Source organism: Molossus molossus, unplaced genomic scaffold (genome assembly GCF_014108415.1).
Source record: "Molossus molossus isolate mMolMol1 unplaced genomic scaffold, mMolMol1.p scaffold_m16_p_12, whole genome shotgun sequence".
In the NCBI taxonomy this organism is placed as follows: domain Eukaryota; kingdom Metazoa; phylum Chordata; class Mammalia; order Chiroptera; family Molossidae; genus Molossus; species Molossus molossus.
The window spans coordinates 52,409,773-52,435,832 of NW_023425347.1; the positions used below are offsets into that span (position 1 = coordinate 52,409,773).

General features: G+C 40.1%; 1 protein-coding gene across 1 annotated transcript; it reads left to right on the forward strand.

Annotated features, from left to right (window-relative positions):
- The first annotated feature begins 16,199 nt into the window (after positions 1–16,199).
- On the forward strand, positions 16,200–18,244 carry DIRAS3 (DIRAS family GTPase 3). Its single transcript, XM_036256954.1, has 2 exons — positions 16,200–16,240; positions 16,951–18,244. The coding sequence occupies exon 2, from the start codon at positions 17,016–17,018 to the stop codon at positions 17,703–17,705; it is 690 nt and encodes a 229-aa protein (XP_036112847.1). The 5' UTR covers positions 16,200–16,240; positions 16,951–17,015; the 3' UTR covers positions 17,706–18,244.
- Positions 18,245–26,060: the final 7,816 nt, after the last annotated feature.

Consider the following 26,060-nt stretch of genomic DNA (forward strand, 5'->3'; position numbering starts at 1 on the left):
TTGTCGAGGGTGAATGTGTGTATAAGCGTGTAGTTTGCAGAGCCCTGCTGCTCGTCTTTCTAAACCGCCACCAGCAGGAGGTCCATTGCCCGTGTCCCGGGGCACTGGCCTGGCACAGTGGCTGGAAGCAGACTCTCGAGCCACGCTGCATGGATTTGAATCTTGTCTCTGTCATTTTTGAGATGTGTGATTTTAGACAATTTCCCTGTCCTCCTCTGAAGTCCACTTGTCCACTCCGTGAGTGCTTTCTTATCTGCAGAAAAGGGGATGATAGTGCTGTTGTGATGATAAAAGGAGCTGATACCTGGCAAGCTCTCTGAAGGGCGCCAGGCACACAGTAAGTACTGCGCAAGAGTCGGCTCTTGTTATTAGTCTCTGTCTGGCCCTTCATGTTTCAATCTGTAAATGAGATGAATCAGATGTCTACAGTATAGACCCAAATGGCCCTTTCAGCTCTTCTCTTAGATTTCACGAGTTCTTGCTAAGTTTAGACTCTGCTTCTAATTTGCTACATCATGCTGGCAAACCATCTAAAATGGAGAAATAGCTATGTGACCTTCAAAAGGTCACCTTGTGTTTCCAAGCCTCAGTGTCCTCACCTACCCCTGCTGCTTACCTCTTCGAGGACCCCCAACGGAACAGTTCACACTTCTCAGCTGAAAATGTTCCTGGGTCCCCCAAACCTGGGTCCCAGATCCACAGCTGCCACCTCCTTACTCATGAGCAAGTTGCCCCTGAAGGTAAAGCTGTGAGTGAGGCATTTCTGAGTTAGGTCCTGCTCGGGGTGGGGGTGGGGGTGGGGGTTCTGAGAAGACCACCTCCACAACATAAGGCAATACTGAGGGCTTTCTCAGGTGGGCTTTAGGGCCTCATCCTTCTGTTGCCTTTCCCGTCTTATTTTTGGATGAAGTCAAGTGGCAACTTCTACATCTAATGTGAAGTACGGTGCATACTCCATTCAAGCCCCACTCCAAGCCGGGGACTGCCCTGCAGCCTGTTCCATCAGGAGTGCTGGAGCCACTGATGCACCAGACTTTCTGTGAATGCTCATCCATGCTCACCCCAATCCACTGCACAGGGTTCTCCAGTCTTCTGATCTCCAGTATCTCTGTCTCCCCACGAAGCAATGTCACATGCTTTTCTTGGAGGGGAGCACCTACTTCAAAGTGTCAATTTCTAATTTGCTGAGGGTAGTCTAAGCTTTGCTGTGGTTACAGATAGGCCTTTTACTCCTCACCAGTCTCGAGGTCTGGCAGGTTGGATAATTCTTCTCGAAGCAGTGGTTCAGGAAACAGAGCTCCTGGTATCCTGTGGTTCTACCACCTTCAAACGCGTGGCCCACACTGCATTCGGGGAGTTCTCCACTCCAGTGTGACGAGGAGGGGGGAAGACAAGAGAGCCTGGAGGATAGTCTGGAGGGTCGGACATGACTTTCGTCCGCAGTGTTCTGTTTGACCAGAACTCAGGCACCCAGTGCCACCTCATACATAGGGGGCTGGGGGATGTAGTCCAGCTGCGTGGCCAGAAAGGAGAGGAAATGGGTTTAGTGAGCACCCTGAGAGTCTCTTCTGCTGTTAGCTATTGTATTGGCTCCAAGTCCTCTCCATTCTGCCTCCATAATATCTCTAAAGTTTTTCTATTCTTGTCTGTTTCCAAAATCACCTCCTTTATTTTCTATGCTTCCATAATTTCTTATAGTACCTCCTTTTTTCCTCTTTCTAATCTCTTACCCTTCCGATTTCCTTTAGACCTTTGCCAGTTATTTTCCTAAAACTCGGATCTGATTATATGACTCTCCTTACCCCCGAATGTCGGTGTCCCCTATAACTAACTACACTTACAGAAAAAAGTGGGAACTCCCCAGCCTGGCACACACCTTGCACTCACCCTGCGCTCTCACACACTCGGCCTCGCGTCTCCTGTGTTAGGTCCTCATCTTTTCCGTGTCGGTGCACGTGGTGTTCTTCCAGCCTCCTCGCTTCTTAAAACCACGCCCACGTGCTGCCCCCATGAAGCTGTCCTCAGGTTGCCTGGCTGAAAGTCTTCTTTCTTCCCACATGCTCACAGTCCTTTGTTTATCTCTAGAGTTGATTCTTATGGTATTACTATGATATATTGTATTATTCTCCTTATTTTCACATTATGTGTCCGAGAACAAATGTGTATTAGCAAAGAGCAGAATCATTGGGAAAGTTACAAAGATTCACATGTCTCTGTATTGTACAGAAAAGACAAAATCAATATTCGTGTGAATCTTGTCAATTTAAAACTGTATCAAGTCAGATTTTTTATGCAGTCCTCAGGAGTCAGAAGGAAACATCTCTCCCACTGTTGATAAAGGGAAGGAAACATCTTTGTGTTCTTCTCTAAGGATCCTTTTGTTATCGTAAAGCCTTCATTATTAATACCAATGTCTGGAGTTGTATTGATCAGTCGTACATTTTAAGGGCAGGCTGGTGAGTATAATATGGAAAGGGAGAAAAAGAAGAATTAATTTTACAGTGAAGAAATTTGACAGATACTCCCTCAACCAGATGATCAAGGATAACATCAACAGTAATATCATGTTGATAATATATACCCATGATATGGTGTGATAATAATGATACTCCACCTCTTTGGTTTTTCTCCCAAAACAATTCCCCAGGCTAATTATGATAAACATACCAAATGAGAGACATCCTACAAGATATCTGACCAGCAACCCTCAAAACTGTCAAGCTAATAAAAAACGGGAAGTCTGAGAAACTATAACAATCAAGAGGAAACTAAGGAGACATGATAACTAAATGGGATGGGATCCTGAGGCCCAGAGAAGACATTAGAAAAGAAAATGAGAAAAATCTGAATAAAGAATGGACTTGACATGGGGATATAAATGATAGCACAGGGAATACAGCCAATAATATTGTAATAATTATATGGTGTCAGGTGGGTACTAGACTTATCAGGGTTATTACTTTGTAAGTATATAAATGTCTAATCACTATGTTGTACACTTGAAACTCATATTGTATGTCAACTGTAATTGAAAAATAAAATACTGTAAATGTTAAAAAATAATGGACTTGAGTTAATAATCATGTATCCATATTGGTTCTTATATCGTGACAAATGTGCCGTACTAATGTAAGGGGTTGATAACAGGGGAAAGCAGCCGCGAGATATATGGGGAGTCTCTGTACTGTTGTGGTTAATTTTATGCATCAACTTGGCTAGGCCACGGTACCCAGTTGTTTGGTCAAGCACAAGTCTAGATGTGTCTATGAAGATATTTTTTAGATGTGATCAACATAACTCAGTAGACTTGCGTAAAGCTGACTGTCCTCCGTGGAGTGGTGGGCCTAGTCCAATCAGTTGAAAGTTTTAAGAGAAAAGACTGAGGTCCTCTTAGCAGAAATCTGAACTAAGTAAGAACTTGAATTTATAATTATTTATTAACAATGGTTCATTAAGTGACACTATGATACTAATGTAATAGGGGAAATTGGCTGTGATGTATATGGGAATTCTCTTTAGTATCGCGGCAATAATTCTGTAAATCTAAAACTGTTATACAATTTTTAAATTGTTTTAAAAATCAGACTTGCAGAATTTAGTTGTCCTGACAGAAACATGATTTTGCTTTAAAACAGTGAAATAAGGAGCATATACCATTATATCGACAATGGCGTCTGAGTCCTGCTGAAATGACACAATGGATGCAAACTGATTTCTCTTTATCGACTTATAGTATAAAGAAAAGCCAATGAGTATTTCACAGTGGAAACACTGTGCATATGGAAACAAGCAAAAGGGAATATGCTGGACAACTACTCTTACTTAAAAGGGGTGTTAAATGTGGTTTTAATAGGAATTCTTTCTTCATTTTAAAATAACTATTCCTCTCTTTCTGTCACCTCTTTCCTGTCACTGGAATAGTCCATAGTTGCAAAAGAGAGAACTGGGAGCAGGGGAATGGGAGGAATTGGAAAGAAAAGTTATTGTTCTATCTAGCAGGTCACGTTGCGAACATCGGGTCAGTTGAAGATGAAGCCATTCATTTAGAAATATTTCTTGTTTGCCCACCATATACTAGGAAGCATGAAGACCTCTAAAATGAATCATTTACAAATGCTGCTCTCAAGCATCTTATCATTGCTCAGGGTTGTAACACACACACGATTTACATAAGTATAGGTTATATTATTCATATCCTTATATAAATCATGTGTGTATAATAAACATGAATATGAAGTCATATATAAGTAAAATATGTGTTGCATGTATATATATATGTAAATGTAAAAATCTATATACCCTGCATAACTCACCATCTTTCCTTGCCTCCCGTGGGAAACTGTTCTAATGTGTTTAATATGTATCTTGTATGTGTGTATTCCTGAAAAACATAATATTGTTTTGTGGGCACATATTTTAAACTTATGTAAATGGTGAGGTGCCATATATCTCACCCCATTTTCTTAGGTTGTTTTTGTTTGTTTGTTTAGTAAGCATTATGTTTTTAACATGCATTCTTATTTTTATGTGAATATATTATCTCTTTTTTATTTTTATCCTTACCTGAGGATATTTTTACATTTATCTTCAGACAGAGTGGGAGGGAGGGAGAGAGAGAGAGAGAAACATCAATGTGAGAGAGACACATTGACTGGCTGTCACCCACATGACCCCAATTGGGGCCGGGGACAAACCACAACCAAGGTATGTGTCCTTGGCCGGAATCAAACCCAAGACTCACTGGTCCGCAGGCCGACACTCTAACTGATGAGCCAAACCGGCCAGGGCAGTATATCATCTCTTACTTGTAATTATTACATAATACTCTAAGGTGAGTACCCTAGAATGAAAGAAAGACCCTCCTCTGCCAGTCCCATAATGGTACCTCACCCTCTCTGCCCACAACCCACATTTGCAAGGAGGCTTCCGTTGACTAATGCATTCCTTTGGGTCTAGGGTATAAGTATTCACTCACACAGACCTGGTCACTTAGGAAAGTTTCCAAAGAAAGATTCTGGCTGAATTCATTAGGAAGTCTATACTGGCAGCTTATTCAAAGTTGCAGCTAGTGCTACTCTAGAAATTCTCGCTGCCTCCTGAAAATATATTATTTCTGATTCCTATGGAACTTTTTCCCCTGACCCCAGAATACTACGTTAACTCCATCCCTAAAATCCCCATAGAGTCATTAATCATGTTTCAGGATGTGCACCTGTGGGAGAACGAAAGCTGACAGGTATGGAAGAAAGGAACGAAAAGTCTTGTCTTTGCTGTGTCTTATTGGCTGGGACACCTTGAGCAGGTTTTTGTTTTTGTTTTATCTTCACCTGAGGACTTTTCCCCCCCTTTTTGTTCAGATAGAATAGGAGGGAGAGAGAGGAAGAGAGAGAAACATTGACATGAAAGGGACATGTCGAGTGGCTGCCTCCCGCACGACCCCAACCAGGGCAAATCACAACTGAGGTACATGCCCTTGGCCAGAATCAAACCTGCGACTCATTGGACTGTGGGCCGACGCTCTAACTGCTGAGCCAAACCAGCCAGGGCTTCAGCAGGTTTTAACCACCTTCTGTGGTTAGAACAGGTGCTGAAGTCACTATTCCTGGCTTGAATAACAGTTCTGCAACTTTCTAGCTATGTAATTTGGGCAAACTACTCACCTAGGAAATGAGGTAATTAAACCACAGATGATTTCTAGGATGAATTTCAATTCAACTACTGTTTTATCCATAGATGCCTCCTTGGCTCTGTGCCCTTTGGCATCATTCTTCTGTCTAGAATGTCTTTTCCTTGTTTTCTTCTCTCTTCAAGTTTTGCTACAGACAGTGTGTTCTCTGTAATGATTTCTTGAGAACTTAGAGTTAAATAAAGAATGGAAGAGTGTTAGTGATGGAATAAATGAAGGTAAAATAGAATCTTTTACTTTTCTTACTTACTGATCTAATACATAACTGTTCAAAATAATAAGAGTAATAATGGCCCTGACCGGTTTGGCTCAGTGGTTGGAGCGTTGGCCTGTGGACCAGAGAGTCCCGGGTTCGGTTCCCGCTAGTGGCACATACCAAAAAAAAAAAAATTTTTTTGAAAAAAAAAAGAGTAATAATGTATTAGGTAATTATACCAAATGGATGAATGAAATGAGTGGTATTGTTATAAAAGATGGGAGAAATGAATTAGGAATAATACATTATGAGGTACCTGCATTGCATGTAAACCAATATAGTGTTATTTAAAAATGGATTTAAATTTGTTATAAATGTGTATTATAAATTGATATGCTAAGAGAAGAGAGAAAATACAATTATATAAGATGTTCAGTCAAAGCCAGAGAAGGCAGAAAAAGAGAGAAAGAGAGAAACAAAGAACAAGTAGAGTGAACAGAAAATAGTTATAAACAGCAGATATTAAACTAAATATATGAATAATTACATTAAATATGAATGGTCTAAATATACCAATTAAAAAACAGAGACTGAAAAGAGCAGATAAAGACCCAAGTGTGTGTGTGTGTGTGTGTGTGTGTGTGTGTGTGTGTGTATATATTTAAAATGAAAAATTTTAAATAAAGATACAAGTTAAAAATAAAGGGATAGAGAAAGATCTACTATTATAACACCAAGCAAGAGAAAGAAGTAATAGCTCTATTAATTTTAGACAAATAAGACTTCAGAACAAGGAAAGTATTTAGGGATAATGAGAATGAGGGCTATTACATAATGATAAAGGTGTCAATTCTCCAAGAAGACATAGTAATTTTTAATGTGTATGTACCTAACAACAGAACATCAACAGCAAATCTAATAGAACTGCGAGCATTAATAAACAAATCCATTCTTATACCTGGAGACTTAAATACCCCTTCAGTAACTGATAGATCTGGTAGCAGAAAATGAGTAATAACACAGTTTAACTAAATAGCATCAATAATCAAGTAGATCTAATTGAAATTTATAAAATACTTTATTCAGCAGCAGCAGAATGCATTTTTGTTTTTCAAACTTATATGAAACATTTACCTAGACAATCACATTTGGGGCCATAAAACACACTCGGACTAGAAATCATACAAAGGATGTTCTCGGACCATAATGGGATTAAAGTGCAGAATGATAGATAAAAAACATTCCCAAATATTTAGAGATTTAACAATATTCTCTTTGTTGGGGGTAGTGAAAGCAGTGCTTACAGAGGAAATTGATAGCATGGAATGCCCATATTAGAAAAGAAGAAAAATCAAAAATCAGTAATTTAAGTTTCTACCTTAGAAAACTAGGGAAAGAAGAGCAATATAAGAGTAAAGCAAGAAAAAGAAAATAATAAAAATTAGAGCAGAAATCAATGAAATTAACTGAAAACCATAGAGGAAATCCATGAAACAAGAAACTGGATCTTTGAAAAGATCAATAAATGGATAAGCCTGTAGCCTGGTTAACGCAGTTAAAAAAGAGAGAGAGAGGGAGAGAAAACCAAGTTACCAATATCAGAAATGAACTAGGGGTCATTACCACTGATATAATGGACATTGAAAGATCAATAAAGTAATACAATGAACAAGTCTACGTCCACAAATTTGACGTTTTGTAGATAAATTGCTTGAAAGACAAAAAGTACAAAAACTCTTACAGGAATAATAGATAATCTGAATACGATTATAACTTTTAAAGAAAAGTGAATCAACAATTAATAATCTTCCAAAAAAGAAACCACAAGAGCTATACGTTTTTATTGGTAAATTCTACTAAACATTTAAGGAAGGTATAAATCTCTACAATTTCTTCCAGAATATAGAAGTACAGGAAACATCTTCTAACTCATTCTATGGGGACATTACCCTAATACCAAAACCAGATAAAGACATACAAGAAAAGAAAACTATAGACCAATATAAATTGTAAAACTGAGATAATCATAGCACCTACTTTATAGAATTCTTGTGAGTAAATCCCGCATATTTAATAAATAATTAAATATAAAATGCTTGGAATAGTGCCATAGGAAACATAGTGAATATTAACTATTCCCACTTATGAGGACAATAGGACTAAATTTTTTTTTTTTTAATAATTAAAATATAAAAAGTATGCCCTGGCCAGTGTGGCTTATTTGGTTGGGCGTCACCCCACGCACCAAAAGGTTGCACGTTCCATTCCCAGTCAGGGCGCATGCCCAGGTTTCTGTATCCCTGGTAGAGGGCATGCAGGAGGGTCAAAGAAACAGAATAGAGAGCCCAGACATAGACCCACATAATTACAGTCAACTGATCTTCGACAAAGAATAAAAGACAATTCAGTGGAGAAAGAAAGTTTTTGTTTCTAGTTTTTTTGTTTGTTTGTTTTGTTTTCCAATAAGTGGTGCTAAAACAATTGGGTTTCCCTATGGGGGAAAAATGAATCTAGACACAGACCTTACACCCTTCACAAAGATAAACTCAAAATTAATCACAGATCTAAATGTAAAATACAGAACTATAAAACTCCTAGAAGATAACATAGAGAAAATCTAGGTGAGCTTTAGTTAGGTGATAAGTTTTTACATAAAACACCAAAAGAATGTTCACAGTATGAGGTGATGAAAATGGTAGTTTACCTCTTGAATCTTCTCCCCCAAAACGTATAACACCAGTTTAATCATGGTAATCATAATAATAATAATAATTAGGCTAATTTCAATACAGGAGCAAATACATTATTCATCACCATCAGCTCTTATTATTAGAATAGAAGAGATTTGAGTATATTTGTAATCTAAGGGAAAACATCTAATAGAAAGCAAGAGATCAAAGAGATAGGTTAGAGATGGGATGACTGATCAAGCAAGGTTCTCAAGGAGTCCATTTAAGCTTTCTTTTGCATCAGTATCACATGAGAGGGCTTGTTAAAATGCAGATCCTTAGGTTTCACCTAAAGATGCTGATTCTGTAGATGTGTGCTGAGTACTTTTTTATCAAATAAATTTGACATGCGGCATCATGTACGTTGGGTTAGGAATGTTTAACAAGCAGCCCAGGTGATTCCCAAACAGGTGATTCTCGGACCATGGGTTGAAAAGCACACCAAGGCTCAGATGAAGGCATTAACCTTGGTTGGAGAAAAGGGAAAATGCTGCTGAATATGTGTGGGCCATGAGCTGATGGAGTTTTACCTGGTAGCCTCCTTTTTTGTGTGAGGTAAGAGATGGTAAATTTGTGAACAAGGGGCTATTTGTAGCAATAGGGTGCTACAGTCAGGTTGGAAACAGAAGTGGCAGGAATGGAAGATGTTTGCACAGGATAAGGGAAGGGATTCCTGAAGCAAGCTTGACTCTGGAAATCAAAATTGTAAATAGGGTACTCTCTCCTTATGAAGGAGGGAGAACACACTACCATTAGTTTTCTACAGAGCTTAAAATGAGGGTGGGGGGAGAGAAGACTAGAGAGAAACCAAAAGAAAACAGAGTCCCAATATTATAGGGTCCTGAACATCACCACCTGACTCTACTACAGAGGTGGGGGAGGGGGGATAAAAATGCACAGATTGTAGAGCTGGCCAGACTTCCTAGCCTCTACCACTTAGTTAATCTCTCTATACCTAGTCTCATTTGTTAAATAGAGATAGCAATAGTCTCCACTTCACGGACTCAGTAAATCTAACTGAGCTAGCATATGTAGAATTATTAGTGCAATGCCTGGCTCATGATGGCTGGGTTGTTTCTATTATTTGGCTACTGTGAATTAAGGCAGTGATTTTCAACCTTTTTCATCTCATGGCACACATGAACTAATTGCTAAAATTCTACAACACACCAAAAATATATTTTGTGCTGGTCTGACCAGAAAAAAGTTATAATTTTGATTCATTCACACCAGACGGCTACTGTTGTGTTGGCTGTTGTTATTTTTTTTATTTGACAATCTAAGGGGAAAGAGGTCAGTGTCCCTGGCTTAAATAGGCAGGTATTGCATGTTTTAAAATTTCTTGTGGCATACCTGTTGAAAATCACTGAATAAAAGTGCTGTAAATATTTGTGTGCAAAATGCACATATAAATGTATGTGCATTTGTGTGAACATTTTTTTAATTTCTCTGGGATAAATACCCATGAGTTCAATTGCTGGTTATATGTTTTGTTGCATGTTTATTTTTATAACAGACTGCCAAACTGTTTTTCCAGAGTGGCTACCATTTTTCCTTCCCACCATCAATGTATGGGTGATCTGCATTTTCATCAGCTTTTAGTGTTATCACTGTTTATTATTTTAGCTACTTTGATAGGCATTTAGAAATATCTCATTGTGCTTTTAATTTGCATTCCTCTAGTAGCTAAAGATGTTGAAAAAATTTATAGTATATGGTTATTTACTATCTGTATACCTTCTTCAGTGAAATGCATATTTGTGTCTTTTGCCCATTTTCTAACTGGACTTCTTTATATATTCTATTTATAATTCTATGCCAGATACGTGGCTTGCAAATATTTTCTCACAGTGTATACCTTTTCTTTCCATTAGTTTTACAGGGTCTTTCACAAAGAAAGTTTTTAATTTTTGTGAGGTCTAATTAATCAAATTTTCCTTTTATGGATTATGCTACTGGTATCAAGGCTAAGAACTTGATGTAGACTTAACCCCCAAAGATTATATTTTATTTTTTTCTAACAACTTTGTAATTCTACTTGTTACATTGTCCATTATGAATTAATTTTTTATAAATGATATCAAGTTTAGTTTTAGATTTTTTTTTTTAATCCTCACCAGAGGATATTTTTCTGTTTATCTTCAGATAGAGTGCGCGCGCACGAGAGAGAAACATCAATATGAAAGAGACACATCGATTGGTTGCCTCCTGCACAACCCTGACCAAGGCCCAGGACCAAACCGCAACCAAGGTATGTGCCCTTGACTGGAAACGAACCTTCACCTCTGGTCCTTTGGCTGATGCTCTAACTGCTGAGCCAAACCAGCCAGGGTGAGTTTGAGATTTTTTGTTGCTTATTTGTTTTTGTCTGTGGATGTACAATTGCTCTAGCACCATTTGTTGAAAAGACTATTCTTCCTGCATTGAATTGCTTTTGTGCCTTTGTCAAAAATTAGTTGGACATATTTGTGTGGGCCTATTCCTGGGTTCTCTATTCTGTTCTATTGATCTATATGTCTATCCATCCAGCACTATGACACTGTCATGATTACTGTAGCTATATTGTAAACCTTAATATCAAGTAGAGTGATTCCTTTCACTTATTCTTCTTTTTCAAGTGTGTTTTAGCTACTCTGTTACACTTTTCCATATAAATTTTAGGAAAAGCTTATCTATGCTCACAAAATCTCTTGCTGGGATTTTGACAAGAATTACATTAAACCTATAGATCAATTTGGAGAGAATTGACATCTTTACTAAGTTGTATCTTCTAACCCATGAACATATGTTTCATCTTGTATTTAGTTCTTTTATTTCTTTTATTAGAATTTTGTAATTTTCAGCATTCAGATCCTTCCTGTGTTTTATTAAGCATATACAAAATATTTTCTTTTCTTTATAGTGATTATAAATAATTTTGTGTTTTTAATTTTGGTTTTCACATATTCTGTGTTACTATATAAAAACATCCTTTTTCTTTCAATCTATCCGTGTCATTGAATGTAAAGTGAGTTTCTTCTCACTTTAAATACCATATAGTTGGCTTGTGTTTCTTTTTGTTTTGTTTTGTTTTATTTTTATTCATTCTACCACTCTGCCTTTTTATTTACACCAATTTACATTTGGATAATGTTTTACATATTTGAGGTTAAGTATGCAATTTTATTATTTTTCTGGTTTTCCTCTGTTTCTCTTTTCTCACCTTTCTATGTGTTACTAGAACATTTTTTTAAGATTCCATATTAATTTATTTTTAGTGTGCTTGAATGTATCTCTGTATAATAAGTTGTTCCCCTGGATGTTACAATATGCATGTGTGACTTATCACAGACTATTATATTAGTTTTAATATTTTACCACTTTGACTGAAGTATGGAAACTTTACCTCTATTCCAGGCTCTTTGTCTTCCCCAATTTCTAATATTGCCTTGAGTATCAAATGTCATGATTTTTTATTTTAGTCATCAATTATGATTATAAACTTCACAAAAAAGAAAGATGATCTGTCATATTTACCCATTTGTTTTTTGTTTGTTTTTTATCCTCACCCGAGGACATTTTTATCCCCACCCAAGGACATTTTTGCATTTATCTTCAGATAGAGCAGGAGGGAGAGAGGGAGAAAGAGAGAGAGAAGCATCGATATGAGACAGACACATCAAGTGGCTGCCACTCACATGACCCAACCTGGGCCGGGGACAAACTGCAACCGAGATACATGCCCTTAGCAGGAACCGAACCCGGGTCTCTCTGGACCACAGGCTGACGCTCTAACTGCTGAGCCAAACCAGCCAGGGGCTTTACCCCTGTTTTTTTACACATTTTGATATTCTACTTTCCTTTCTGAAATTCTAAGTTGTCCTGTTACTTTTTTTCCTTTCTGTTTAAAAAAACCTCCCTTTGCCATTCATTAAGAATAGGTTCATTAGTAACAAATTCTCTTAGTTTTTCTTTATCTGAACATATCACTATTTCCTCACTGTTCTTGAAGACTTTTGCGGGGGCGGATATAGAATTTAGAGTTGATGGTGTTTTTCTTTCAGCACTTGAAAAATGTTATGCCATTTCCTCTGGTGTCTATGGTTTCAAATGAGATATCTGCTGTCATCAGAATTAGTGTTCTTCTATAGGTAAAATATGCTGTTTTTTTCCTAGCTGCTTTCAAAAGTTTTTTTGTGTATGTGTTCAATTTTCAGAATTCAATTACAGTAGTTTCTCCTTATTTGCAGTTTCACTGTCTAAGGTTTCAGTTACTTATGGTCAACCACTATCCAAAAATATTAAATGAAAAATTCCACAAATAAATAATTCATAAGTTTTATATTGCATGCTATTCTGAGTAGTGTCATGAACTCTCCCACCACCCTGGTGTATCCCATCTGGGACATGAATCATCACTTTGTCCAGCATATCCATGCTACACATATTACCCACCCGTTAATCAGTAGCCATCTTGGTTATCAGATTGACTATTGTGGTATTGCAGGGCTTGTGTTTAAGTCACCCTTATTTTATTCAATAATGGCCCGAAAGCCCAAGAGTAGTAATGTTGGCAATTTGGATATGCCAAAGAGAAGCTGTGAAATGCTTAATTTAAGTAAAAAGGTGAAAGTTCTCCACTTAATAACGAAAGAAAATAACCATATGCTGAGGTTGCTAAAATCTACAGTAAGAACAAATCTGTGAAATTGCCTAATTTATAAATTAAACATAGGTATGTGTGTATAAAAAAAACAAACATAGTATAGAAAAGGTTTGGTGGTATTAGCAGTTTTAGGTCTTGGAATACAACCCCCACAAATAAGGGGAGGCTATTGTATGTGTTTTGGAATTGATTTCCCTGGAATTATTCTGGTGGGGTTGCTCAGATTCTTAGAACTGTACTTTGTCTTTTACCAAATTTAGGAAGTTTTTATTGATCATTTCTTCCAATACTCAAACCCACTTTCTTTCTCCTTTTCTTCTGGGACTCTAATGATACAAACATAGGAACATGCCACATGTCCTTGAGACTGTTTATTCCCCCCACCTCACCCCAGCCTTTTGTCTTTCTGCTGTTTACATGGAGTATCCTCAGTTTACTGATTCTATCCTCTGTTATCTCCCTTCTACTCTTGAATGCATTTAGGAAGTTTTAAAAAGTTGTATTATTGCATTTTTCTGTTTTATAATTTTTATTTAAAACCTTTTAATACATTTTATTTGCTGAAATTTCTATATTTTTATTTGTTTCAAAAAATTTTAAGTGCTTGTTGAAGTATTCTTATAATGGCAGCTTTAAAAATTCTTCTCAGATAATTCCAACATCTGATTCATCTCAGTGTTTCTATTAATTATCTTTCTCCCTGATATATCTCCAAACAGTGGATCTTAACTAGCTAGTATTTACTCCAGAACTCTGTTCTGACACATTCCGTTGAATCTTCTGGCCCAGTGTAGTGCTGGTTCTCTGGGATAGGTCTTTTCTTAAGATAAAATATTTTATAGCCTTTGAGGTATAAGACTCATTTTGGGTGCAAAAGCTATGGTTTCATATTTTTATCATTCCCTGTGAATTCTATTTAATAATATTTTAATTTGACCTCTTTGGCACTTAAAGACTTTAACTTTGAGGCATATATTTTGTGTGCCTGTGTGTGTGTGTGTGTGTGTGTGTGTGTGTGTGTGTGTGTTGCCTCCAAAAGCACTTTCATTTATCTTCCATATCAGTGTTTTCAGGCGCCTTTTTTCTAGTCTTTCTCATTCCTAAAGAATTTTCTAGAATTTAAAGAAATTAGTTGCTCTAATTTCAATAAGTAAACAAAATCTTGTGATTTAGGAGGAATGAGAAATAATTTCATTGTTGCTTGGAACTCACACCCTACTTCCTCCCTGCCCCCAAGTTCTTCTGCCCCCAACTTATTTCTCCCTGAACCAGCTATCTTTTCCAGACTGACATCTGCTCTCTTTTGAATGAAACAAAGAGTTCATGACTACTTTCAAAACGCCATTGTTAAAATGCTCCAACACTACAGGATTATGTGTACCCAGACTTCAGCATTACTATATGAAGGTTGATAGCTGTCATTTATGGATTACTCATTGCATTAAGTATGCCTTCTAATAGTGCTTCAGACAATAGCTCCTTAAATCCTCCCCACAACTCTTTCTCCTAAGTATCCCCTTCTACAAAACAGCAATTTCTCAAGATCCCACAGTTCAAAGGCATATTAAGTTGCATTCAAAAGAAAGAAAAGGGAAACGACACACACATATTCTAAACCTAGAGTTTTGTTTTTGTTGTTGTTTTGTTTTCTTTCATTTTGTTTTTCATAGGTGAGGAGTGCCTCTAAAGCATGTGCTTTTGATCTATATTCAACATAAATGTGCTTTTCAGTAAGAAAAAAAGGTATGAAAAAAATGTCCACTAATGAGTAAGAAATAAGAGTATCAGCTTAATGACAGAAAAAGAAGATTGCATTAGAAGAACTATTTGGGGCCTATGTCCATCATTTATGAACTCTGCAACCTTGAATAAGTAATTTTACCTGCTGCATTAGTTTTCTTTTGCTGTGTAACAAATTATCATAAATTTCCTGGCTTAAACAACACCCCGGAATTACAGACCCCACAGTTCTATAGCATAGAAGTCTATGGGATCTACTGGGTCCTCTGCTCAATCAAGGCTAAAATCAAAGTGTTGGTGGGTCTGTGGTCTTAACACATTTTCTTGAGTAGAATTTGCTTTCAGGTTCATTCAGGTTGTTGGCAAAGTACAGTTGCTAGCAGCTGTGGGCTTGAGGTCCATGCTTTCTTTTCTTTTCTTTTTTTAAAATATGGGTTTGTTTTTGTTTTTTTTTGTTTTGTTTTGTTTTGTTTTGTTTTGTTTTGTTTTGTTTTGTTTTATGAGAGAGAGGAAAGGACAGAGAGACAGAAGCATCAATGTGAGAGCGAACGTTGATAGCTGCCTCTTGCACGCCCTCCACTGGGGATCGAGCCTGAAACCCCAGCATGTGCCCTAACCGGAATCTAACCCAGCCCACGGGATGATGCTCAGTCCACTGAGCCACACCGCGGTAAGGTCCAGGCTTTCTTGCTGGCTGCCAGGAGCCACTCTTGCCACCTAGAGGCTGTGCACATTCCTGCCCTGATTTTTTAAATAAGGTTTTTGTGATGATCAAATGAGACATTTACAAAGAGTAGTGCTGAATGTGATAGCTGCTTAATGTCCCTGGGTTTAGAGGGCATCCCTCAACCCTCTTACATAGAACCTGCCTAAACCACAGGAGGTCCAACCAGAAGGACGGTCCTGCAGTCTCTTAAAACAGAAATCTTAGCATGGCTAAACGCACGGTGGCCACTGCCTGTAAATCCAGGGTCCCCCCTCCCTCCACCCAGCCCCGGGCTGTGGGTACAGGCACTCTCGGTGGGGGGGACGCCGGGAGGAAAGCGCGAGGAGGTGTGGGCATGCATCTGTGCTCGGCCGGCCCCTCAAGGCCGGTCCCCCCCTCTGTGTATCGTGCAAGTGGAGTCTCCCAGCCTGCGCCTCCTGGTTCCAGAGCTCTTAACAGAGTCCAACAGTTGGAGCATTTCTCTCGGAACCTCCGAGTGCGCTGGTTGTTCCTCGCTGCGCTCCGGTTGCCGCTTCAGGTAAGCGATTGGTGCCGCGTCCGCAGACAGAGCCAGCGCCGCCCGGGCAAGGAGCGAATCGCCCACTAGCGCACTCGGTTACCCTTTTTGCGGGCACTCAAGTGCCGGGTGTAGCGGGCAAACCACCCTGGGTTGTTGCGGGTGGGAACTGGCGGGTACCCTCCCTGGATGACACGGAGACCGTTGCCGCGGGCAGTCGGTATCTCGTGGCGCCACGAACCAAGCATCCTGGCTCCAGTGGGTTCCCTGGCTGCCCCTCGCACCCCCAAGACTACCCCCGGAAGGCGGAGTCCGCAGCAGCGAACCCTTGGCCGCGGTGATCGAAAAGTATCAGGGACGCTGATAATTTTTAATACCCGAAAAAAGAGCACAACAAGGGCTTATTCAGGGATGAAAGGTTTGCTCAATCTGTCCGTTTTTACAGCTTCTTCTGCAATCAGAGCGGAGTGGTGTGTTGTGAAAGAAAATAACGGTGTACAGCCACCGCGTAAAGCGTCCTTGTTAGAGGTGCCCAGTGAGCCTCCCCGCGGTACCAGTTTTCGTTGGTGCCTGGGTGCCCTGAGCCAGGCTCTGCCTCAGAGGAAGGAGGATGTGTCGGGGAGCGAGCTGAGAGACCCTGCCCAGCGTCCCCAGGCAGAAGCTGTCCAGGCGGATGCGGTGGCATCCCAGGTGAAAAGTCTCATCTCTCACTCTCCTTCCTTCCTCTCTAGGCTTCGCCGACTTCAGGCTCAGCGCCAGAGAAGTTGTGCACGCGTCCTCGTGCCAATCCCCGACGATGGGCAATTCTTGTTTTGGCCTCAAGGAAAAGCTGATGCAGAGGCTGAGACCCCTGCCCACCCTGCTGATCATCCGCACCGTCATGCCCCAGAGGAAAAACAAAGATTTCTGCGTGGTGATCCTTGGCTCCGCGGGCGTCGGCAAGAGCGCTCTGGTGAAGAGATGGGTGCGCGGCAACTTCCGTGAAAAGTATGTGCCAACTGTGGAAGATACCTACCACCAGATGCCCGGCAGCAGTCGCGGCACCGGCACGCTCCACGTCACCGACACGGCTGGCGGTCACCGCTACCGGGGCTTGCAGCGCCTCGCCATCGCCAGGGGCCATGCCTTCGTCCTGGTCTACTCGGTCACCAAGAAGCAGACCCTGGAGGAGCTGAAGCCCTTCTATGAGCTGATCCGCGAGATCAAAGGTAGAAACGTGCGGAAGTACCCTATCGTGCTGGTGGGCAACAAATGCGACGACAGCCGCCGCCGGGAGCTGACCTCGAGGGATGGCGCTGCCTACGCCTTGGAGTGGAATTGCGCCTTCATGGAGACCTCCGCCAAGACGGATGTCAACGTGCAGGAGCTGTTTCAGGTGCTGCTGAACCACGCGAAGAAGCCAGCCACCAACCCCCAGCCTCTCCAGAAGAAATCCCAGGTGCCCAAGATCGCCGAGAAGCTGCTGGGCAAGTGCATCATCATGTGAGCGCTGGATCGTAGTTAGGAGCCCTACCTTCTTCTCCGACAGTATGTAGAGAACGTGGACCAGTGTCAATGTAGTGTGTCACCTGTACATGGTTGTGCTGTGGTTTGGGTTGTAACAGCTAGACGTCCATAAATGTCCCTTGTCAGTTAATCATTTTTCTTTTTCCCAGGCAAGAGAATTCAAATAATCACAACGTTGATAATGGAGGAGGGGGAGAGAAAGGAGAATAAGTCTTGACAGACTTCAGAGATTAATATTTGAAAAAGAGAGTGAACTAGCAAAATGAATTGAAAGATGCCACTGCCCTTCTTGTAACCCTACTATCATGTGTTATTTTTAAACATTTCAATGTAAATGTCCAATCAAACCTGTCCATTGTGTTCTTAATTGTTAAGAAATGTGTTTTTGCAGCAAAAGCTTTGCTAGATGACTGTGAGGCAGATACACTAAACAAGATAAATAAATGAATATTCTATAGCTGAGCATTGAGGGTGGGGGCAGAGAAAATTATGAAAGTGGAACTCACTGACTTAAGATGTGCCGGTTTCCTGTCATTTAAAAATGTTTGGATATTCTATATAGCAAGTTTTTAAAAAGTATAATAGTTCCTTGACTTAATAAAACTTTTCCTGCATGCAATCAGCTGTGATCATTTTCCCCGCCAATGGACAAAAAAAAAAAAAAAAAAAAAAATTACATAGGGCATTAAAATTTCAACCACATATGGAGAAGGTTTTTAATAAGAACTTCACTCGTGGACTTTCCTGCCCTCTTGAAATCAGCCATAGTGGGGAGAGGGTAGTAAGGGATCACTGCAGTGCAGAGCTGGTTTGTATCCACGATCTTTTCTGGACCGACATCCGGAAGAACTCCAGAGGTCTTTAAAGAGAGGCTCGCTCTGTGGCTGTCTGGGAGGTACTGATGAAAAGCAAACCTCCGCCTTTGGCTGCCTCAAAAGTCTTCCCTCAAGAAATACTGGATATAGGGGGATAAAAAGCAAGGGGAGAAATGGCTGGGATTTGAAATTTGAGAAAGTACTCCTTAAGGCAAATTTTGAAAAAGATTAATTTTCTGTTTGAACATAACTTTTGAGTGAGAGACTACATAGCTATGCATTTCCTTGTTTTTGGATGTTTTTTCTTTGTTTGTTTTTTCCTTTGGGGAAGAGGAAGAAGGCTCTCAATTGGGGCCCCGCCCCCCCATCAATTACTGAACAAACATTGAACAATTTATGTGTTTTAAAAAATGGTTTCACATAGCATGATTTTCAGGGAACACACACTGTTGAGAAGGAATCATAAACATCTATTTTATAATAGTACAAAGTTTTGAGCTTAGAAAATCCATTCAGTGGCTCATTTTAAACAATTATTTAAGATTTTCCTTTTCCACTTTCAAAGCAATTATTTTCAACTACTAGAAAATAACTAAGTAGTCTTATCATATTGCTTTTTGTGTATTCTATTTTTTTTTAAAGTAGTTCTTAGCTAAAGTTTCTAGTGGGGCTATTCCATTTCTAAAAGAAAAATACTCTATCTCAGATATTTTCCAGGAGAAATCTCCTCGAAAAATGTATTGCATTAGCTTTTTAAGAATCCATTCAATGGTCCATTTTAAACAGTCAGTTATTTAAGATTTTCCTTTTTCACTTTCAAAGCAATCATTCTTAACCACTAGAAAATACCTAAGTGGTCTTACCATATTGCTTTCTATGTATTCCATTTTTAAAAAAATAATTCTTAGCTAAAGTTCTTAGTGGAGTTATTCCATTTCTGAAAGAAAACTATTCCATCTCGTCTATTTTTCTCCTTGAAAAATGTATTGCTTTCATTGTTGCTTCTTGTAGATGAGCAAGGGACTAAGTGGCAAAGACTACCCTTTAAAAAAGGGAGGACATGTTCTTAATGTTGCAGTAATACATAACAAGAAATATCACAGCAAACATTTATATAGTCCATCTACATGCCAGTGTTTCTACGTTACATCGGAGCAAATGCTTATCAAATCTTTCCGTGTGCCAGTGTTCTTCTACATTACATTATTTAATCCTCACAACAACTCAATGAAGTGGATACCGTTTGGCCCATTGTGCAGAGGGCAACACTGATAAAGGTCACAAACCAATTGGTGGCAGAGCCCGTTTTTGAAGCCAAGAGTTCTGCTCCAGAGTCAGTGCTCTTAGCCACGATGGTGTACTTGCTCCCAAGATGGCTAGTCGAAGGACGAGTAGCTGATTTTTCTGTTCTCTAGATTATACTCACGTGGAAAATAATGCTTCCTCAGAGCCTCTCTCCACTCTAAATGAGAGGTTAAGAAGTAAATCAACAATTACAACATGCCTGGGGGTGGAGGGTGTTTGAAACAGGGAAGAGAAGCACCTTAGGCGGGGCACGGCCTGGGAGAGAACACAGGGCTGGGATCTTTCATGCCTCGTAGGAGTTGGTTTGGTGGAGTTGGTGTGGGTGGGGGAAGGAGAGGATGACCTTTTTAGGTGAACAGAGTAATGTGAAAAAAGGTCTGGACAGAGTGTGTGGTCTAAGGGATAACAGTGCGTTTCCAGAAATGGATGGAGCAAACTGGAAGACGAGCCTCCCAAATCAGAGTTTAGAATTCATCCTCTAGAGGCAATGGGGAATTAGTAAAGGACTGATGCAGATTTGAACATATTTGCATTAAAAAGAGCTCACTCTGGAGGCTCTGGAAGAGGCACTGAAAAGAGGCAGGTAGAGGAATTCAAAGACTATTCGAAAAATTATTTTGAGTAAATGCTCTAGGCATTGCCAGAAGGAATGCGTTTGAAAACTATTTAGTAGAGAAATGGCCAGAATTTGGTGATAAGTTGCAGTTTGGAAGATAAAGAAATTTAACAGAAATGATACGTTTCTGAGTGGGATCCCGGAGTAGGTTAGGGGGTCATTAACCAAGTTCAATAAGGCAGAAAGAAGAGCCATTTAGGGAGAACATCTATTTTCACGTGCACATGAGGGTACTAAGTTCCATTTCAGGTAACAGGTGCCAAGATAGACAGGTGGACATTTCCGATGGGAACTAGACTGGGATTAGGGACAGGAGAAAAAGATTTGTGTTTTCAGCACATAGCTGGTGATAAGACTGTGGAGGGAGAAAAGAGGAGGTGAGATCAAAAGACTTGGCTAGGATAGAGTCCCGGGGAACACAAGCACTTAGAAAGCTACCGAGCCAGAAGAAACTAAACTTAGAAGTGACCAGAAGATAGGAGGAAATCCATAATGTGCAGTAATCAATGCTGAGGGAGAAATAAGTTTCAAGAAGTATGTGTGCTACCATAGGAAAAAGGTTAACAAAATAAGATGAGCATTAGAAAGTGTTGCTTCAATGCAGTACTTCGGAGATTTCTGGCTCCAGCCAAGCAAGAGCAGCCCCATTCCTCCCAGGCATTCCTCTGACAACTGAAATAACCCTGGACATAACACAATGAGCGAGCAAGGGAGGACACTTGACGGCGGGAAGAAGCAGAGAGCCTGCAACCTCAGGATGTGAGGAATGACACAAGGGGATTCCCCTGAGTTTTCTTACCATCTCCCACACATTCTGAACAGGACACTGCAGAAATTTCCAGGTTAGAATTGCCAACAGGCACAAACTCAAAAAAAGTGCCCAAAGAAAACACATTTTCCCTAGGTAAATACCCAGGAGAAGAGTGGTTTAGCAACAGAAAACCTCTTTGGCAATAGGCACCCTACTTGGGACAGACCTCTGCTCTTCTTTCTGCCCCCAGTGCGAGTTTCCACCACTCTATACCCTGCCCTGTGGAAGCAGATGACATTGTTTGATGTCCCCTCCTGCAACTGGACAACAGGACAGAACAGGGAGCTAATCTATTCCAGAGTGGCAGATTCCCTCCACCCCTTCCCCTCTGGCAGGGTGATGTCGGTGGGGCTGAGCAGGGAGCTGATGTTCTCAGCCCTCTTCCGGGGTGTGTCCGCCGGTGGCAGGGAGCTGAGCCTCCATCTCCACCTGTCAGCAGTGAGACTGAATGAGGCGGCGAGAAGCAGAGTGAGTCAGCTCTCCAGGTCTCCCCCCCTCCCGCCTCCGTGGGTCTCAGCTTCCTTGACTATAATACAAAAGTCTGGGACAAGATGGTCTCTTAGGTCTCCCCCCCCAAATCCCAAGTGAGAGAGAACTTTACACTATTACTGCTTGGATGAGCAGTGAGGATGTAAACCGTTCTAACCATTCTTTGAGCTAATGGTGTTATTCTAAGGAGCTGAAAACTACATCTTCTATTTTTGCACTATCCATTATAATAGTGTCTAACCTTATGTTCCTCACTGGTACTGGGGCTAGTCCAAAGTGAGATGTATCGCATTACACGGTGCAATGATAATATTTTAGATATAATGGGTTAAATAAAGTATATTGTTTAAATAACTTCTGTTTCTTTTACCTTTTAAAATGTGAAAATTTTAAATTATATTTGTGGCTCACATTATATTCCTATTAGACAGTGTTGATCTGTATTAAGAGTGGCTGTCATAACTAATTTCTAATTTGAAGTTGATTACTTACATTAATCAGGATCAGCAATCAAGTGTTGAAAAATGTTGGCACATATTTAAAATAATGTGTTGTCAGATGTCTAAGTAACCTCACAAAATTCAAGATTAACAGCAATGTAGCAAAATCCACTGAGACGTATGTTTGCATATAAATGAATTTGAATATTGCATCTATAAGCTACATCTATAAACCTGGGTCCACAGGCCCAGAGCTTAGAAAAATAAATATGTCAGACAATGAATTCAGGGAGTTGGTAAAGATGAAAATAAATGAAAACTAAAAATGTGCCCACCGCACTGATATGATGTTTTCCCAGGCTACTGATACTGACAAATCTGCCTTCCGTTTGACATTGAAAAATGAAAAAGTGGAGGGAAGAAACCTGATGTGGAGATAAAAACAATTTTGTGATATGAATTCAGTAAATTTAACTATTCGACACCAGTATCATGGGTATATGTGGGTACGTGCATAGCTGCTCATCTGTTTTGTCCTCCAGCTTAATAAATGTGGCCTGGGTGAGATCTCACAAACTCAGAATAGCATCAGCATCCCCCATGTTCTACCTCCAAATTGTCTTTGAGCCCATACACCTCGCATCCTTTCCCCAACCAGCCTGGACAATCTGCTGTTCCCCCAAACGTTCTGTGGTTGTTTCTTACCTGTTTCCTCACACAAGGTACTTTTTCTTCCATTTTTCTGCCTATCAAAATGTTATTCATCCTTTAAGACCCAGCCCCAATACCAAATACCACCCCCACTGCAGGTTTCCCTGTTTTTCAGGAATTATTCACAAATGTTTTTAAGAGTTAGCAATATGTGTGCCAGGTAAGAAGTTCGTAATCTAACAAGGCAGACAAGGAAGAAAATAAAAAAGCATTGCAGGGTGGGACAGGTGCTGTCAGATGGGCCCATGCTCCATGCTGCTATCATATTGATCTTTCAAAAATGTGATTTGATTACACTGTTGCTTTAAGAGGCATCGTTTGCCGAATATAGTGACAAATGTGCACAGCAATGCGGACAAAGACGTGTGTGAACCTCAGCTCTGCCCCTTACTGTGTGTCTGTGGGGTGAGTGCTGAAGTTTTCTGGGCATTTTCCTCAAATGTAAACAGGGGCGATAATAATCTCTTCTATCCAGAATGGTTGCATTTTAAAAGGTTAATACACATAACACACTTAGAATAGTGCTTGGCACATTATAGGCAATCCTAAAATACCAGCTATTGTTGTTATTAATAAAAAACTGGAAATTACCAAAATGACTATCAACATATATGAAAATAATGAGGTAATCTGGCCCAACACACAGTATCTCCAAGATTTACTCCCACTTGAGGTTTAGCGTGTGTGAGTGTGTGTGCGTATGAATAATAGAAGACTTCTAGAACGATATTCAAGTAATTGTTAATAGGCATTGGCCCTGAGGAAGGAAATGTCAGTTTAGTAGGGAGAGAAGACCATCTTTTCATTTTATAACCTTTAATACAGTTTGAATTATATTACTATGTGCATACATTATTTTTTGAATAATAATAATAATAATAAAAACCAGATAATTACCTTGGGTCTTAGCAGGAAAGGACAGAGTGGAGACTAGAATCCTAATTTTCTAACCCAACCCCAATGCTTTTTCAATTTTATTCAATATTAAAGTAACCCCAGGGAGGAATTACATGGTCTAATTAAAAGAAAAGAACTGTAAAAATGTATTGTGCACAGAGCACAGAGCACAGAGCATTTAACAGATGAGGAACAGATGAAGCTCAGGACAGTTAAATAAGTAACCTAAAGTTACCTGCTGGGGTCACTGAAATTAGGATTCCCCCCTCCCTTCCCCATCCACCTGAAGTCAGCCAGCTGAGCCCCAGAGTCAAAAAATATGGATTTAGTCCTGTGTCTTTCCTTCTTTGCTTTTCTGCTGTTCACAGCCTTGTGAGCTGTGCAAATGAAATAAAATAATGTGAAAGCAACGTTCACAATGCCTGGCACGAAGTGAGTCCTCAGCCGCCTCGTTGAATTAGATTGATGCTTCGTTTCCTCTTTACCTCTCCTGGATATTTACTCAAAGACTAATGCAAATGCCATTCTACCCAACACCCACTGCCTCTGGACTCGGGGAGATTATATGTTCCCCTGATATTTGTAGGAGAAGCACATCTAAAAAATTCCATTTCTAAAAGCTCTAAACTCCGGCGTGGGAGGTAACTAGCCTGCCACATTAATGCATGTCCTCCTGTTTACTCCTTTTGCTCTGAAAGCTCATGTGGCCCCTTTGTCAAGGTAGTCATTAATTTAGAGTGGGTGAGAAAGAAAGGGATTCAGAGAGAAATTACTCGTAATTGCAGTCCTCTATTAGTATGCTTTTTTTCTGCAACCTGGAGCTGAACATTGTGCAATGTATTTGTTCCCAGTGTAATTTAAATGTGAATTAAGTAGTGCTATGAGGCCGGGCTATTTGAGAACAAGGCACTTTGTCACATGTTTGGAATGGCTTGAAAATGCCCACCTGATTGAAAATGCCTCCTCTCCTACTGGTAGGGGCACTCTTTAAAGTAATAACTTTGATATCAGCTCTGCCATTCTCAACTAGCGTGCAACCTCTGGAAACTTCCGAGAACTGCAGTTTTTTCATCATTAAAATGAGAGGATCTCAAATGCAGAGTCCACAGCAGGCAAGTAGGGAGTCTCAGTGACAGTGTACGGGAAGATTGCGCCCACTCTATTGTGGAGTGAGCTGCCTCTGCTAAGTTCTTTTGGAAAATATGGACCCAGGGTTGCACTTTTTTTTCCTGCTATTTTAAGGGGGAATGGGACAACTTTTAAATATTGGCAACTGATTAGAAATTGTTTATAAAAAATTCTATTTGGTCATAGTTTGGGTCTAACTATGCCAGATATACCTGCCACCAGTTGGAGGCTTCAGAAAATATGGAAAGTTCTTTACCATTCAGAGATATTGCGGCATTTTCGTTATTATCTGGGAGAATAAAAGGTATTGCAGTAACTCCCGTATAGTGTTCATAAGGGCACTGTGGTGGAGGGTGGAGCTAGAACCTCCTGATTGAGCCCCATTTCCATTACGTAGTTGTACTGGGATTTACCCTCTTTAAACCCCAGTCCTTTCCCTGCGAAATGGTGATACAACCTCCCTCTTCACATCATTGGGTGATATGAAATATGTTTGAAGCTGTAACAATAGCACAGATAGGAGATGGTCAGGGTTATTGTTTGAAGAAGGAAGGAAACAAGGATTCAGGGTAAAGAAATTGCTAGAGTTTATGGCAGAAGAAATTCAGACTAGATTCTCTTCAGTGAAGCATGGTGACGGAACCTCATGGTCATGAGCATCGACTCCAGGGCCAGACCTCCTGAATTTGAAGTCGGGCTCCCCTGTTTGCTAATCGTGAAACTTGGCCAACTCCTTCTGTTTCCTCATTTGCAAAATGGGGATAATAATAGTTCCTCCTTCAGAGTGTTATTGTGCATATACCTAAAGTGACCCTCAATGATTCTCATCTCCTAGTGTTCACTGTTTTGCAGAATTTCCTCCTCTTAAGTAGGGTCAAAGAGAGGGGCCGGTGATTTGCTTCTAACCATTGGAATATGACAAAGGTAATGGGATGTCATGCTTGTGATTACATTATACTCCGTAAGACTCTGTCTTGACAGACTGGGACTAGAGATGTTTGTGAATTCAATCAAATAAGCTGCTATATTGGATAAGCCCACATGATAAGGAACTGGGGGCAGCCTGGAACTGGGGGTGGCCTCCAGGACCCAAAGACAGTCTCCAGCCAACAGCCAGCAAAAA

Coding starts and splice junctions, on each gene's coding strand:
- DIRAS3 (XM_036256954.1), top strand. CDS start 17,016: ATGGGCAATTCTTGTTTTGGCCTCAAGGAAAAGCTGATGCAGAGGCTG.